This window comes from Pyxicephalus adspersus, chromosome 1 (genome assembly GCF_032062135.1).
Source record: "Pyxicephalus adspersus chromosome 1, UCB_Pads_2.0, whole genome shotgun sequence".
Lineage (NCBI taxonomy): Eukaryota > Metazoa > Chordata > Amphibia > Anura > Pyxicephalidae > Pyxicephalus > Pyxicephalus adspersus.
In genome coordinates this window covers 29,745,634-29,759,781 of record NC_092858.1, presented here as the reverse complement: position 1 = coordinate 29,759,781, position 14,148 = coordinate 29,745,634, and the positions used below count along the sequence as shown (strand labels likewise).

Below are 14,148 nucleotides of genomic sequence, written 5' to 3'. Positions count from 1 at the left end.
ATAGTGCAGTCATAAGGAGCAGAGCACACTAACCTAAAGAAGCCAACCAATCCAACTTTTTACTGATCTGTCTACAGTAAACAGATCTGGTTGGTTACACAGGGTTATTACACATTATCATTTCACTTACATTTGTTTTACAGATTCAGTTTGAAAAGTTTTTCGATCAGGTACGAAAGTACAATGGTGTATATTTTATGGGTCCCAATACAAAAATTACACAATGGGCTCAGAATATAGACTTGATCACAGTTATGTACCCAGAGAATCATTGCAGTTCGATGGGAGGTTTTTCATTTTTTAGCAAGGCAGGTAATTTCTAACATGGGAATAGTTCTAACATAGTTTATTTTACATTGTGGTATACTATATTCTTGTTGATTCTGTTTTATGTGTGGTTCATATAATGATGCACAGAAATTTATCTAGACAGATTGATATTTGCATTTTTATTTACTCCAATAAATCCAAAAATATTTCATTCTATGTTCCAAGCCAGGAACCTTTCTACAAAATAATAGATAACTGGACAGACTGTGGGGCAGATTGAAAAGAAAATGATGAAGGTTAAATCGAAGGGGGTAGTTGGTAAGGATAGTGCGGCTGGCTTAGTTAATGTGTGATAGATGTACAAAAGTCAGATGTTTTCTGGGAGTGGATTGAAACACACAGGAATACACTGTATTGTATGGAGACCACCATAAATCAAAGCTGTCAGCCCCCTGCTGGTGTCCCCCACCCCACCCCATCACACTGATATTCATTCATGTGTTTGGAGATGTCCTAAGGGTGAGACTGCTTAAGGCCTTGTCAGAAGGGGAAGCAGAAATCGCATAATAAAGTAACCTAAGGGCTTTGAAAACAAAGTGAGTATGGACAGCGTCATACAGGACAACACAGAGCTTTTAAGCAATCCACATCAGACAGAAGCTATCTGTCAGAAGAAGCAGTGAGAGATCACACGGCTTTGCAGAAAGATATTTGCAAACATAGCACTATCTGCTTTGCCCTCATGGCTTTCAATGCACTGCATGAAGGACAGTGCATCTGCTTGGATCATCCCATTCCACAAAAAAGCTTAGATACCCCTAAACTTTCTCTTTTTGGTTTGAATGGTTTGGTGAGGTTACACCAAGGCTATATTTACCTTTAGAGAACCAATATATTTATTCTGACTGCATTTTGGTATGAATAATGTTTTCAAAAATTTAGCCCAAATATTTTTTCATATACTCAACTAATTGGGCATTGGTATGACTTAACGTATAAAACCCTGGTCCAGGCAATTGCAGGTTATACAAACTTGTTCCACACTTTGGTTGTTGGAGATTTTCTATAGACTCCAAACATTAGGAAATCTTACAGCCACTGCTGAATTCTTTTTACTCCTCTGCAGACATTGCAGCAGGGTAAGTGACAAACCTTTTGCTTGGCTATAGGGCACCAATTAATTCCATGGAGAAAATCGGATGAGTGAGTTATTGGCCCCACCAAGACATACTAAGATCATGGTTGTAACTGGACTTGAGGTGCCCACAGACACTAAGTGGTCACTGTATGATAGTTCCCATGAGCCATCATTGTATAAACCTTAATTGTTACATTGGGGTGTGTACAGGTTTTGGAGCAAGGGAGGAAGATTTGGGTACCAGATTGTCTTAGGGAGGAAAGCAATTGTTGAGGAAAGCCCATCCTGGCTGATCACTTCTTATCTTTGTAGGGCTCAGCCAAGGAGAGAGTAGATATTTACTCAATTTTTAAGGGTCTTAAATGGCTGTAGCCACCTTTTAGGCTTTAACCTGTTTTTGAAGGAATCAGATGTCCAACACAGAATAGAACAGTACAGAAAATATATTTTTGAGAAACAAAATCACTAGAAAGCCTAAACTTTGTCTGCTTGCTATTAATTATACTGGAAGGAGACTGCTGATCATGGCTATCATCTCTCCACCAAGGTCTTGAATATGATCACTTGCCTGACTGGAGAGCTAGTAGGAATACAAAGACCCAGGAGACGTAATGAGATGACCAGGTCATGAATACATGACAAACTATTCTCTAAACACTTTGGCCAGCTTTGCCCTATAATTGAAAGCATGTGTAGTGCAAAGTCTGAACAAGCTTATTGCCCTATTTCTAACTTTCATCCTGTACCCGGCTTGTATTTTTCACACTCCTCCACTGCCTTGTCAGAAAACTGACACATCCTAAGCAATGGATATGCAAACCAAGAACAGTGGTCAGTGGTTTTTCACACTTTGATTTTCACTTAGCAAATTTGTTTTTATATATTGGTTAAATGGTACTACAATGAACAAACTCTTTAATGTTTTAATAAACAATAGGTAGGTGTTACCCTGCCACTAAACCACTTGACACTTGGGTGTGGAAAGTAATCAAGAGGAAATGATGACATGAACGGGACAATAACTTCCACTGAAACTCTTTTTCTTTTTACTCCTGTGTACACCTAAATAGAACTGCCCACATCATACTTACTATAGGTATAAACAACTTGTGAAAATTAGGGCTATTACAATAATACAATGGTACATTCCCCTAGTCCTAATAAGGGTTTGTATTCACTAATAAAACTCATTGTATATGTTTTAGTGGTACTGGGTAAACACGACCTACCATTTAAACACATAGCAGAATTGATAATTCACACATCAAAGTGCCTCTTCCTAAATCTGACTAAAGACATTCTTTAATGTGGACTGTCGTTAACCATTCAGGAGGCATTGTGAACATTTTACACCATTGAAAGATGCAGTGGGCCTGATTTATTAAGGATCTACAGAACTGGAGAAGATACACTATCATGGGTGATCCAGCAAACCTGGGATGGATCTGGTCCAGAACTGGAAACGTTTCCCAGCTAATAGCAAATACATTTTTAGAATTCCATTCAAGGTTGCTGTATCTTCTCCAGGCTTGGAGAGCTTTAATAAATCAGGGCCAATGCGTGTGATCATTTGATCAATAAGAACCCAACACTGATGCCCACAATTACATAAATTATTACAAACTATTCATTACAACTGCCACAAAATAATTCTGCTTTGTAATTGTTAATACTTCAATAAATGTATTTTTTAAATAACAGATGACTTTTATTACTGAAATCTCATCTGCCAGCTGCCCCAGTGAGGCTAAAGTTGTAGTTGGTGAGGCCAGGACCACTGGGGGGGGGGGATCTTGGAAAAAAATATTAGCTTTGTATTGTCTTTATACCATATATTTTATAAATCTCCTCCTTGCAAATGATTTGGTTAAAGACTCATACAATTAGAAGTATATGCATAGTATACCCAGGTATGCATGCGTTCAGTGCTGTGCAGTACTTTTTCCCAAGAATATAGGGGCAGTAAAATAAGCAGTAGCATGAAAATATGAGGGTGATAAACAAAAGCAACAGAAGAGTGCTATGTTGGAAAATCATTTGACATTAGGGAATTGTCAATATTTCTACTCTTCTAAAGAGCCTAGAAATTTCAAGCATGTCTTCACTGTTCCAAAATCAAACAATGGCCATATTGTGTCCCAGGACATTAAATTAAATGTTCCATTGTGTCAGGCAGCAAAGTGCTATGTGTCACAATAAAAAAATAATATAAATGCATTTTTTCATTTCCCACCCTTGTATGTACCAGAATCTTTAAATCGACTTTAACCCTTATTATTTTTTTTTTAAATTTTATATTGCCCAGTGGTAATATTAAGTGATGGATATTTCTAAATATTTACACCCTTGGATTGCTTACCTGGCACTTTTTTGCTCATTTTTATTATGGTGGTTTGCAAATCACATATACAAGATTGTGCATAATTTCATTTTAGCATGGTCCAGTAATTAGTCTAGTATAGTTGCTTGATCACCCTGGTTCTTCCATAAACTATCTTCTCAAATCTTGGAGAGGTTTAATAAATCAGGGCTAGTATGTATAGTCTGAAATGAAGGCTTTGCCCTTTTCTTTTGGCAATCTTCTTAAAGCTGTCCATTGAGCTGTGATGTATAGATCAGTGGACAATGCAGAGCACTAAAATAAACTTTAAATTGCCATCCCACATTGGTTGATCAAGACAGCCAAGAAGATGTCTGTGTTGGCAATGGAGCTGGTGGTCATATCAGCATATCAGCCTTAATTAGACTCTTCATGCTAATGAGCAACAGATTATTAGTAATCATAATAAAATTAATATTAGTTTAGGAAAAATGTAAAGAGTCAACAGAAGTAAAAAAGTAGTGTTTGATTATTGTTGCCATATTGCAGTTAGTATATAATAAACTGTTCACATTTCTGTATGTGCTTGCTATATAAGGATTCCCATTGCAGGTAAATGCAGAGAAGCAAAGTTTAATTTATGGCAGTGTAAGCTGTTTAGAAAACCACACTTCAACACATTGCACAGTTATTCCTCTACTATTTTCTGCAGTCCCAAAGAGATGTATAGTCATGACAATATGTAGTGAAATGTATTATATATACTATATGGCAGTGTAGCTCTACATAAGAATTCTGGACTGCTGCACATTAAATGCAAAGGCAACCTCTGGTCTCTTACATGATTTTCAGCATTTTTGTGAATACCGGGACTCTGATTGTTGAACAAAGCATTAGCGATCACAGAAAGTCATTCGGCAGGAGAGAAAGAGTTGCTGGATCATATTGGAGAGTCCTTTTGTAAATCAGGTCTTAGAATGTTTATGTTGTTTATTTTGTAGCTTGTAAAAGGGTCTGGGGAGGGCTGACAATGCTTTGTTTGCCTTTTAAGCACTGTACATGTCACTACCAGTTAGAAGATTCCTCTGGTGATATTAAATAATGCATTTTACCATCCAAGCATATAAATAATTAAAAGTCCTAAATAGCCCACTGATCAGTAAGTTTTATAACCACTGTACATGCGGTGATCATTGAGGGGCCCACACACCATGTACAATCTCTGAACAGATTTTGTTGTTTCTGATGGCTTAATGAAAACCCAGATTCATAATTTTATATAAATTGTTTTTAAACAGTTTTGATAATCATTATGATATGTGTAAATGGTAACCATCAAAGTGTATGTTTATTCTAACAATGAGCTTTTTTAATGGCTCAGTTGTCTGATAAATATAACATTTAGGTATTTTGTTATTTGGTATCGTTCTGCCCGTGTTTCCTCCGGGTTCTCCAATTTCCTCCATCATTCCAAAAAAAATCATCAAGTTGGGTAATTGGCATCCCCTCAAAGTGACTTTAGACTGTGGTAATGACATATGACTATGGTAAGGACATTAGATTGTGAGCCCCTTTGAGCTAGTGACATAACCATGGACTTTGTAAAGCGCTGCGTAATATGTTGGCGCTAAATAAATACTAGCTATAAAAATAATAATAATCTGTTCTGTGCAAAAAGAAATTGTGATCCTACCAGTCTAGTGTTGTCCTGTGCCCTACCTATTCTTATCTCAAATGTGTTACTAGGCAGTGTAATAGGACTACTGAACTTGTCTCCCTATGTTATGCAGAAGAGGGGGAGGTGTGCTGTATACCTATCATTGTTTCTGTCCTAGAGAAATACCATTGTTCTTCATAGAGTACGATGTGTGAACACTGCCATTGTAGGGCAGGAAATGTGTTCCTGAAATTATCACAATTGCACCTTTTATTTGAAGTTTTTTTCAATGTCAATATGTGATCACTATAGGCACCACTTAAAAGTAAGTTATATAGCCTATATGTGGCTATTGTAGGCAGAACTAGAATATGCTGCCATTAGATTGTGGAATCACACAAAGTTAATTAATGCTTTTGATGTGTACTACAGTGTAATCTAAACATGATTTCCTGGTTACAACACTGGCAACCCTGGACAGTAAATACTGGTTGTCATTTACTTTACATAGACAACTTTAGTTTTTTTGTCTACAGATACACAACTATAGTTTCCCTTCCTTCTTTATCATTTGATGAACAGGTGAAAAAATAAGTCCTTTGTAATGTAAAATGATAATGCAGCCCTCAAAAACAGTAAAGTTTCCATTGAATTGCAATAATTCTCATGGACAATTATCCATTGCAATAAATTGTAATAATTCCCATGGGCCCCTTGTTCTTTTCACTAAAAGCAATTACTAATTTTGGGTACCATGGTTTATTGTAAATTGCACTTTATAGAGTGGCATGTTTTTATGCTAATATAGAATATTAATGTGACCCATAATAAAGGAAAATGGGCCATCAAATGACAAGATTTAGGTCTGCTTTTATGGAGAAATATCAAATTGATTTTTCAACAGAAACGCAGTTATAAAAAGATAAAGTTCAGGCTGAAAAGGTGCATTTTTCTACAAGATAGGAATAAGGCTTCACTGTTATTTATGTGAGTTTATTTTAGATTTTCTTTTGTAGCTTTTTCAGTCCAGTTTCACTCCATTGAGGCTGTTTCGTTCTCATGCCTGCAAAGGTACAGAAATAGAATGTTACAAGATGTTTTCTTCACACATAAATAAAATATCTGCACACATATGCAAAATGAGAACAGTTGAAACAATTTGCCAGAATGAAAAACCTCAATACAAACATACAAGTTGCTTAGAGGTGAAATGATTCTCCAAGGATAGCATCATCTATTTGATTTTTTTCCCCCATTTTTAGTGTGGTGAGAATTTTTTCCCAAAAGAAAATAAAGAAACAAATAATTATGTTGCTTCCTGAGCTGAGAATGTTTTTTTTTTTCTGTGGACCTGGGGCAGTATTTCATTGAACAAGGAAGGTGCAACTACTACTGGACTAATACTGCTGAGAATTATGTATATCTATATTTATATATCTATATATCGATATATATATATATATATATATATATATATATATATATAGATAGCAAAACGTTTAGTTTTCGATTGGAGTTCTGTTTTAGATCCATGTTTCATTGCTTCTAGGCAGGGGAGATTATCTCCCACTATAGGTCTAGGTGACCACTGTCTCCAGTATGAAAGGTAAGGGTAAATCCAAGAATCTTGTACTTTGGAGTGCTGGGGACTTTGTCATCTGTAATGGGAAATCCAAACTGTATGAATTTTCCCATAAACAGCAGGTCAGGGACATTTTCTGTTCTGTTGACAGCTTTCAAAGAGGATTGATCCTCTCTGTTTGGAAAGACCTCCTGTAGGGTCTGTAGAACAGGCAGTGGTGGTAAAACTTCCCAGTGGTATGACAATGAAAGTTTCAGTTTATTTAGGTCATTGTATAGCCGGTAGTGTCATTCATATTCAATAGGACTTATTCTTGTAAAGATAAAAATGTTTTATAGCTTTTCAAGCCAATTTATCAGTAGAATTGACAAAGTAGATTTAAAAACTACAAAATGTCCTAAACATAAGAACAAATTCAGTTGAATGTATCTACTACTAGCTGTCCAGTGGTCCACAGAAACCAAAATCCATCACTACTAATTGCACCTAGAGCAGTTCTAATAAATTTTTAGAAACTGCATTGTTTTTGGACATACTGGGCTTGATTAAATAAAGCTTTCGAGAACTGAAGAAGATAGATCATGGGAGAACCTGGGTGCAACCCTAAAATGGATTTCCTAAAAATCAATTGCTGTTAGTATGCAAATGTTTCAACTCTGGACCAAATCTATTACAGGTTTGTTGGATCACCCATTATCTTTCACAATAGTCTATCCTCTCCAGTGTTGGAGAACTTTATTTAATCAGGCCCACTGGGTTTTCTATTTTGGCAGTCTTACTCCATCGAAATACCAGTCTGTTCAGTTTGTGCTACCACTATTAGGATATACATTCTTCTAATGGCATAAACATCAAAATTCCATATTAAGTTACTATTTTTTTTTTTGCAGGAGAAACTGACACAGGAGTGTGTTTTTCGAGAGCAATTTGAAGAAAACTGGTACAACACATATTCATCGAACCTCTATAAACATGCAGACACTGGACGACGATACTATGTAGCATTGAATAAAGATGGGACTCCAAGGGAAGGCACTAGGACTAAACGGCACCAGAAATTTACACATTTTTTACCTAGACCAGTGGACCCAGAAAAAGTACCTGAACTTTATAAAGATATTCTAAGCCAAAGTTGACAAAGACAGTTCTTTCACTTGAGCCCTTAAAAAAAGTAACCACTATATTAAATCAAATGGTTTCTCTGGTGGGTTCTTATTGGTTAGCTGGGTCATCACATCAGCTGCACTGTTGCCAAACTTTGTCGCATGCATTATATATGATGGAGGCTTGGATGGAACATGATGATTCTGTTCTGCACTTAACGGATTGTCCTCCTGGAGGAAAGGCTGTGCCCACTCGTGCTTGATTTATTACAAGGCAAAGAGCAAAATATTATTATATATATATAGAAGCAAAGGCAAAGAGGAATGAGGCCTGATGCATGCTGGGAAATAGACATGCTTTTAAATTTTTGATAACCCTTTAATTCATCATATATCAGCGTAGCTGCCATACTTCGGTTCATCAGGATTTTTGGCTGAAGGCCTGCTCAAGTTGTACTCTTCATTTATTAAGGCATGGATGGGTGCAGTCTTACTTAAAAATGACTTTCAGTTAATTGCTCATTGGTGCGCCATCTCACTGAGCATAAATCAAAGACCTCTCAGTAAAGAAAAAAAAGGAAGAAAAAAAGAAACAAAAGTCGAAAAAAAAATACACTACAAAAAACTTAAATTTATTTATAGAAATTCCAAAGGCAACATTATATTTATTTTATATATTTATTTATTATATAGAGTTTATTTTTAATGAAATATGTACAGGCCACATAGGCATTTTCGAAGCTTTAGGCTCTGTATGCATTACCTATTAAAGGCCATTATGAACCTGTGGTAAATTCATGCAAGTTTATTATAAAGGTGCATGGATTAAAAGTATGGAAAAAAATTGAAAAAAAAAATGTATGGCCCCCAAGGTGACAATCTCTTCTGTGCCCAATACTTTTTGAATACAGTAAAGATGATCGTTTTTTTAAGGCATCGTACAGTCAAATCCACTATCCAGCTCTAAATCAGTGGAAAGTCATGAAAACCAATGCAAAAATATGAGGCACTGCAATGGGCCCAATCCGCTGCTTTAGATCTGCACAGTAAGCTCTTCTTGCTGTTATTTTGTGATTTAAGCCCCAAAGCAGTCATGACTTGTGTTAGACTGTGCAATTCCACATTTGCATTTTTTTCCATATATAAAACTCACCTGTAAGACTGGAAAATGTTATTGTTCATTTCTCACTTCCTCAGATGGTAAATTCATTACCTTAACCTACCAATTTTCAAAAACCCAGGCTTCCAATTTGCTGTGACCTTTCAAAAAAGATTACAAAAAATTTATTGTTGAGTAAGTACCTAATATTGCAACACAGTGGTCAGATTTTCTCTGATGTTGAAAGGCACCTAAGATTTAATATATGCATATATATATTACCTACCTGTTTATTTCATATTACAGAACAGATTGCAAAATAGTGTTTTTTGTTAAGAAATTTTCAAAAGAGCACGATATAAACATATTTTTGTCATAGCTATATGCTCTGTGTGGTTAACATAAAAAATGTAGGTGCCTTTTTCACAGCTGTATAAGAGGGATATGAAGACTAATGGGTGTCATAGAGCAGCTGCAGATAGTCCTGTATCCCGGCTTAAGCTTCAATTTTTATATGGTGAGAACTAAAAGGTGAGAACCAGGTTCACAGTATAACTCTTGTACGTAAACATGTTCCTTCATCTTCCAGAAAATGCAGCCTTCTTAGGGGTCAATGTAACATCTGTTTATGGAAATTGCTTTCAGCGTAAACTGTCATACTACACTAGCACCCTAATTTTTTCAAATAACTTGCAAAATGAACCTAATAAATCTTACGAATAACGACAAAGGGGAAAAGTATTATACTTCTTATTTATCTTTTTTTTCCATCTCTACTTTTTTTAACTTTTGTTTGTGTTTAAAAAATTGTCTGCACATCACAAATTTTGGACCCTTCAGAGGCAAGTTTGAAATGTGTGGTACGTTTTGAAAGGAATAAAAATATTGTAATATTTTTTAAGCAATAAGCATAGAAATAAATATTTATTTAAAATTGTTCTGAAATGTGTAGTTGGACAGAAACTTATATTTTCATTCTTTTTGCAAAACAGAGGTAAAAAAATTAGTGGTCAATAGTACATACAAACTTCTCAACCCATTGTGACTGTGTCATCCGAAAAAAGGGAAGAAAAACACAAAAAAAGTCAGGCATGGTAAAGCTAATACAGACATAGTGTGTGTTTGGGTGTCTTATGGTTATTATGGTGAATTATTACTTTACATAAAAACATCACACAAAAATATATTTTGGAATATTATACAAGGTGCAATGTACAATGTAAAATAAAATGTGGGATATAATTGGAGTTTATTAAAAAAAAAAAAAAAAAAATATATATATATATATATATATATAAATTATATATTACCATGCAAAAGTTTTTGGCAAAAACAAAGGCAAAACAATGAAACATGCTGCGAATTAAGAATGCTTTCACAAGTTAGTAATTTATTTTTATCATTTAACAATGTAAAGTGAATGAACAGAAGAGAAATCTAAATTAAATCAGTATTTGGTGTGATCACCATTTGCCTTAAAAACAGCTTCAGTTCTTCTGGGTAAACTTGCACAAAGTTTGTGAAGAAACTCTTCAGGTAGGTTGTTTCAAACATTTCACAGATCTTGGATGTAGGCTGTCTCACATCCTTCTGCCTCCATGTAATCCCAGACACACTGAAAGATGTTGGGATCAGGACTATGTGTGGGCCTTACTATCGCTTCCAGGACGCCTTTTTCCTCTGACTAGGCTGAAGATAGGTCTTGATGGCATTGGCTGTTTGTTTGAGATCAACAGACACCTCCCAGATATATCAGTATCTACTTGCATTTCTCAGCATTTAGGGCATAAATTCTGACCAGACCCCCAACTCCATGTACCGAAATGCAGCCTCAAACTTCCAAGGAACCTCCACCATGCTTCACTGTTGCCTCCAGACATATCATTACAGACAGATCATTACATTACTCTTCAGCCCTTTAGTAAACAAACAGCCTTCTGCTACAGCCAAGTATTTCAATCGTTGATGCATAATTCCCGAGCACCTGCTGTCTTTTTATTGCAACCCACAGTTCTTATGTTTTTGTGCATATTTGATTTACTAGACCCACATCATGGCTTTTTGGCCACAATTCTTACATGAAGACCTCTTCCGGCCAGTAGATGAGTGTACCTGGGTCCCACAGGCTTCGATAAGTTCTGAGTCAATGGCTCTGCTGGATATCTTTTACTTTTGAAAGGGAAATAAGCATAATTTCCCAGTGTCAGTATTGCCCAATTCTTCGCTTTGTTCCTCAGAATTGCTCTTCTTCTTTAAAAGAGCTTGAACAGCAAATCCTGAAACCCCAGACTGTTTTGAAATTTATGCCTGGGAGAGACTGATGTAGTATAACTTCCTTGGGTTGTGTTGCAGTTGCTTGCCATGGTGTATGACCTGTAACATGAAATTGTCTTCCACAAACTCACCTTGGTAGCAGAGTATGAGTGTTCCTCGGCCAGTTTAAGCCTCCTGCACAACTATATAAGTTTCAGTTAATTACTGTGTCACATTCTACATTGAAAATGTTTATTATTATCATCTGTTTATGTATAATTGGTTAATCTCACACCTGACAATATTCCTACAAAATCCCTGACTTTGTGCATTTACAACTATAAAAACTGACTGCGGATTTCAAGGCAAAGGGCAATCACACCAAATATTGATTTGATTTAGATTTTTCTTCTTTTGACTCACTTTGCATTTTGTAAATTGATAAGAATAAGCAATAGAATTTATATTTTGCACACTTTTATATAATTTATGTATATAAATATATATATATATATATATATATATATATATAAAATTCAAGTTCAAACCCATATTTTCATGCTACCTGAAAAATACTCTTAAGTTACTGAACAAAATCAGTAATAATGTGAAGGATAGTTAACACATGTCCAAACAATAAAATGCAGCCAGTATTCAGTACACAATGCAATTTTGTAACTGAACAAATATCAGATGCTAGTATTAAGTCTCAAAAGAAGGTGATAATCTCTGTGTCTGACATTATTTGATTTTTTTTATTTGAAAAAATACATTTTTGATTTGCAAAAGATTTTACTATAGCAAACAGTTAAAATCACAGCATACTATTGTATTGAAACAATCATCTCTGTGTAAGAACATTTACGGCCTGTTTCATATTTTAGAATGATGCAGTTTTTTGCCAAGATACAAATGTTGCAGCACAGTGTAACACAACACACCTCGCATTGTGGTTCACTGCCAGACATACACTACTTTGTTGTGTTGGGCAGCCCATTTGGAGAAAATGCTGGCAGATGATAGTCACACAATAATATATAGATGAAACATAGCAGTTTTGTTTTTATACATGTGTGTAAGTCTACTTTGGTCAATAAGTGAAACTGTGCATGTATAAATTGTGTGATCTGTAGCACCAACAGGTAAATATCATAACATGTTATGATTAAATTCAGAAAATTTATGTCTCGCCTCTCCCCAGGAAAAAAGCATGCTTCACATGCAGACTTTTCTGTAAAGAAAAGGGGTACAGGGAGTCTATGGCTTACATATGTACTTTATGTATGAGGTTGTCATGGCTGATTGAGATTCCAAGGCAATCTTCACATTGGATGCCTATGGCAAGGTATACAAGTACCATAAGGGGTGTTGAAGGTTGCTCAATTTAACTCAATGTCTCGGAACAGACCAGCACAAGGAATAAAACAACAAATAAACATGGACTTTTTTCATGAACATTTAGCTACTTTGCTCTCCCTAGTGGACTTGCTTTGAGATGGCCATCATAGTATTTGGACAAAGGATACATACATTGGGCCTGATTTATTAAAGCTCTCCAAGGCTGGAGAGAATACACTTTTATCAGGGAAGCTGGGTGATTCAGCAAACCTGGAATGAAATTCCTAAAAGTCATTAGCTATTTGGTAGCAAATGTTTTAAATTCTGGACCGGATTCATTCCAGGTTTGCTTGATCACCCAGCTTCACTTATGAAAGTGTATTCTCTCCAGCCTTAGAGAGCTTTAATAAATCAGGGCCATTGCCTGATCGGAAAATTCACACACTCTAATACATGCTATTGTTTTATTAAGTTATGTAATATCACAGCATTTATTTCCATCTAGTGGTACATTATTTTTTTCAAGATCTTGTATTGATTATGAGAAAGTCGGACTGCTGCGTCTTCTCCAGCAATTCTCAAAGATTCCTGATGGGGTTTAGGTCTGGGCTCTGTGCTGGCCAATCCATGTGTGGAAATGATCTCTCATGCTGAACCTCACAATTTAGGCATAATGAATCTTCGCATTGTCATCTTGGAATATGCTTGTGGCATCAGGGAAGGAATCAAAATCCACAGATGGAAAAACCTGGTCATATAGCATTGACCATATATTTCGGACACATACCAATGTTAAACCTAGACCTGATCAACTAAAGCAACCCCAGATCATACCACTGCCACCATGGGCTTGGGGACACTTTTTTTGGGCAGACAGTGTATCTTTATCCAGTGTCTATAAATACATGTCATTTGGGAGCAATTTTGCCTATTGTTAATATTATTATTATTAATAAACAGGATTTATATAGCGCCAACATATTACGCAGCGCTATACATAGTTTACTTCCCGTCTGACTGGCTGTCCCAGACTTCAATGCTTTGAGACTCCACCTCGGAACCAGCACACAGCTACAGAAGTTAGAACTCCTGATCTGCACACTTGTTCTGCATAATTGATTCTATGTACTAAAACCATCTCCTAAAAAACATTTCACAGTATTTATGTAATTTCAGATGTCTGAATATTTCGATAGACTTTTTCACTTAAAATATATGTAAAGCTATTTTTTTAGATATATATTTTTGACAGAGTTGGGAATGGTTAAAACCCTTGTCAGATCTTCTGCCATCTTTGTCCCATAGATATTTCTGTTTTCTGTCCAGTAGACAGAAGAGGAAGTGAGAAAATCTCCCCAAATGAGGAAAAGGCTCATTGTCATAAGAAA

At 35.8% G+C, this 14,148-nt stretch overlaps 1 protein-coding gene across 1 annotated transcript in view; it reads left to right on the top strand.

The window, feature by feature from the left end:
• The window catches only part of FGF9 (fibroblast growth factor 9), a 42,257-nt gene extending 32,149 nt beyond the window's left edge, over positions 1-10,108 (top strand). The window contains exon 3 of the mRNA XM_072404969.1: positions 7,858-10,108. Coding sequence (XP_072261070.1) covers positions 7,858-8,103 — 246 coding nt within the window. The 3' untranslated portion in view covers positions 8,104-10,108. The remainder of the gene's footprint in view (positions 1-7,857) is intronic.
• Positions 10,109-14,148: the final 4,040 nt, after the last annotated feature.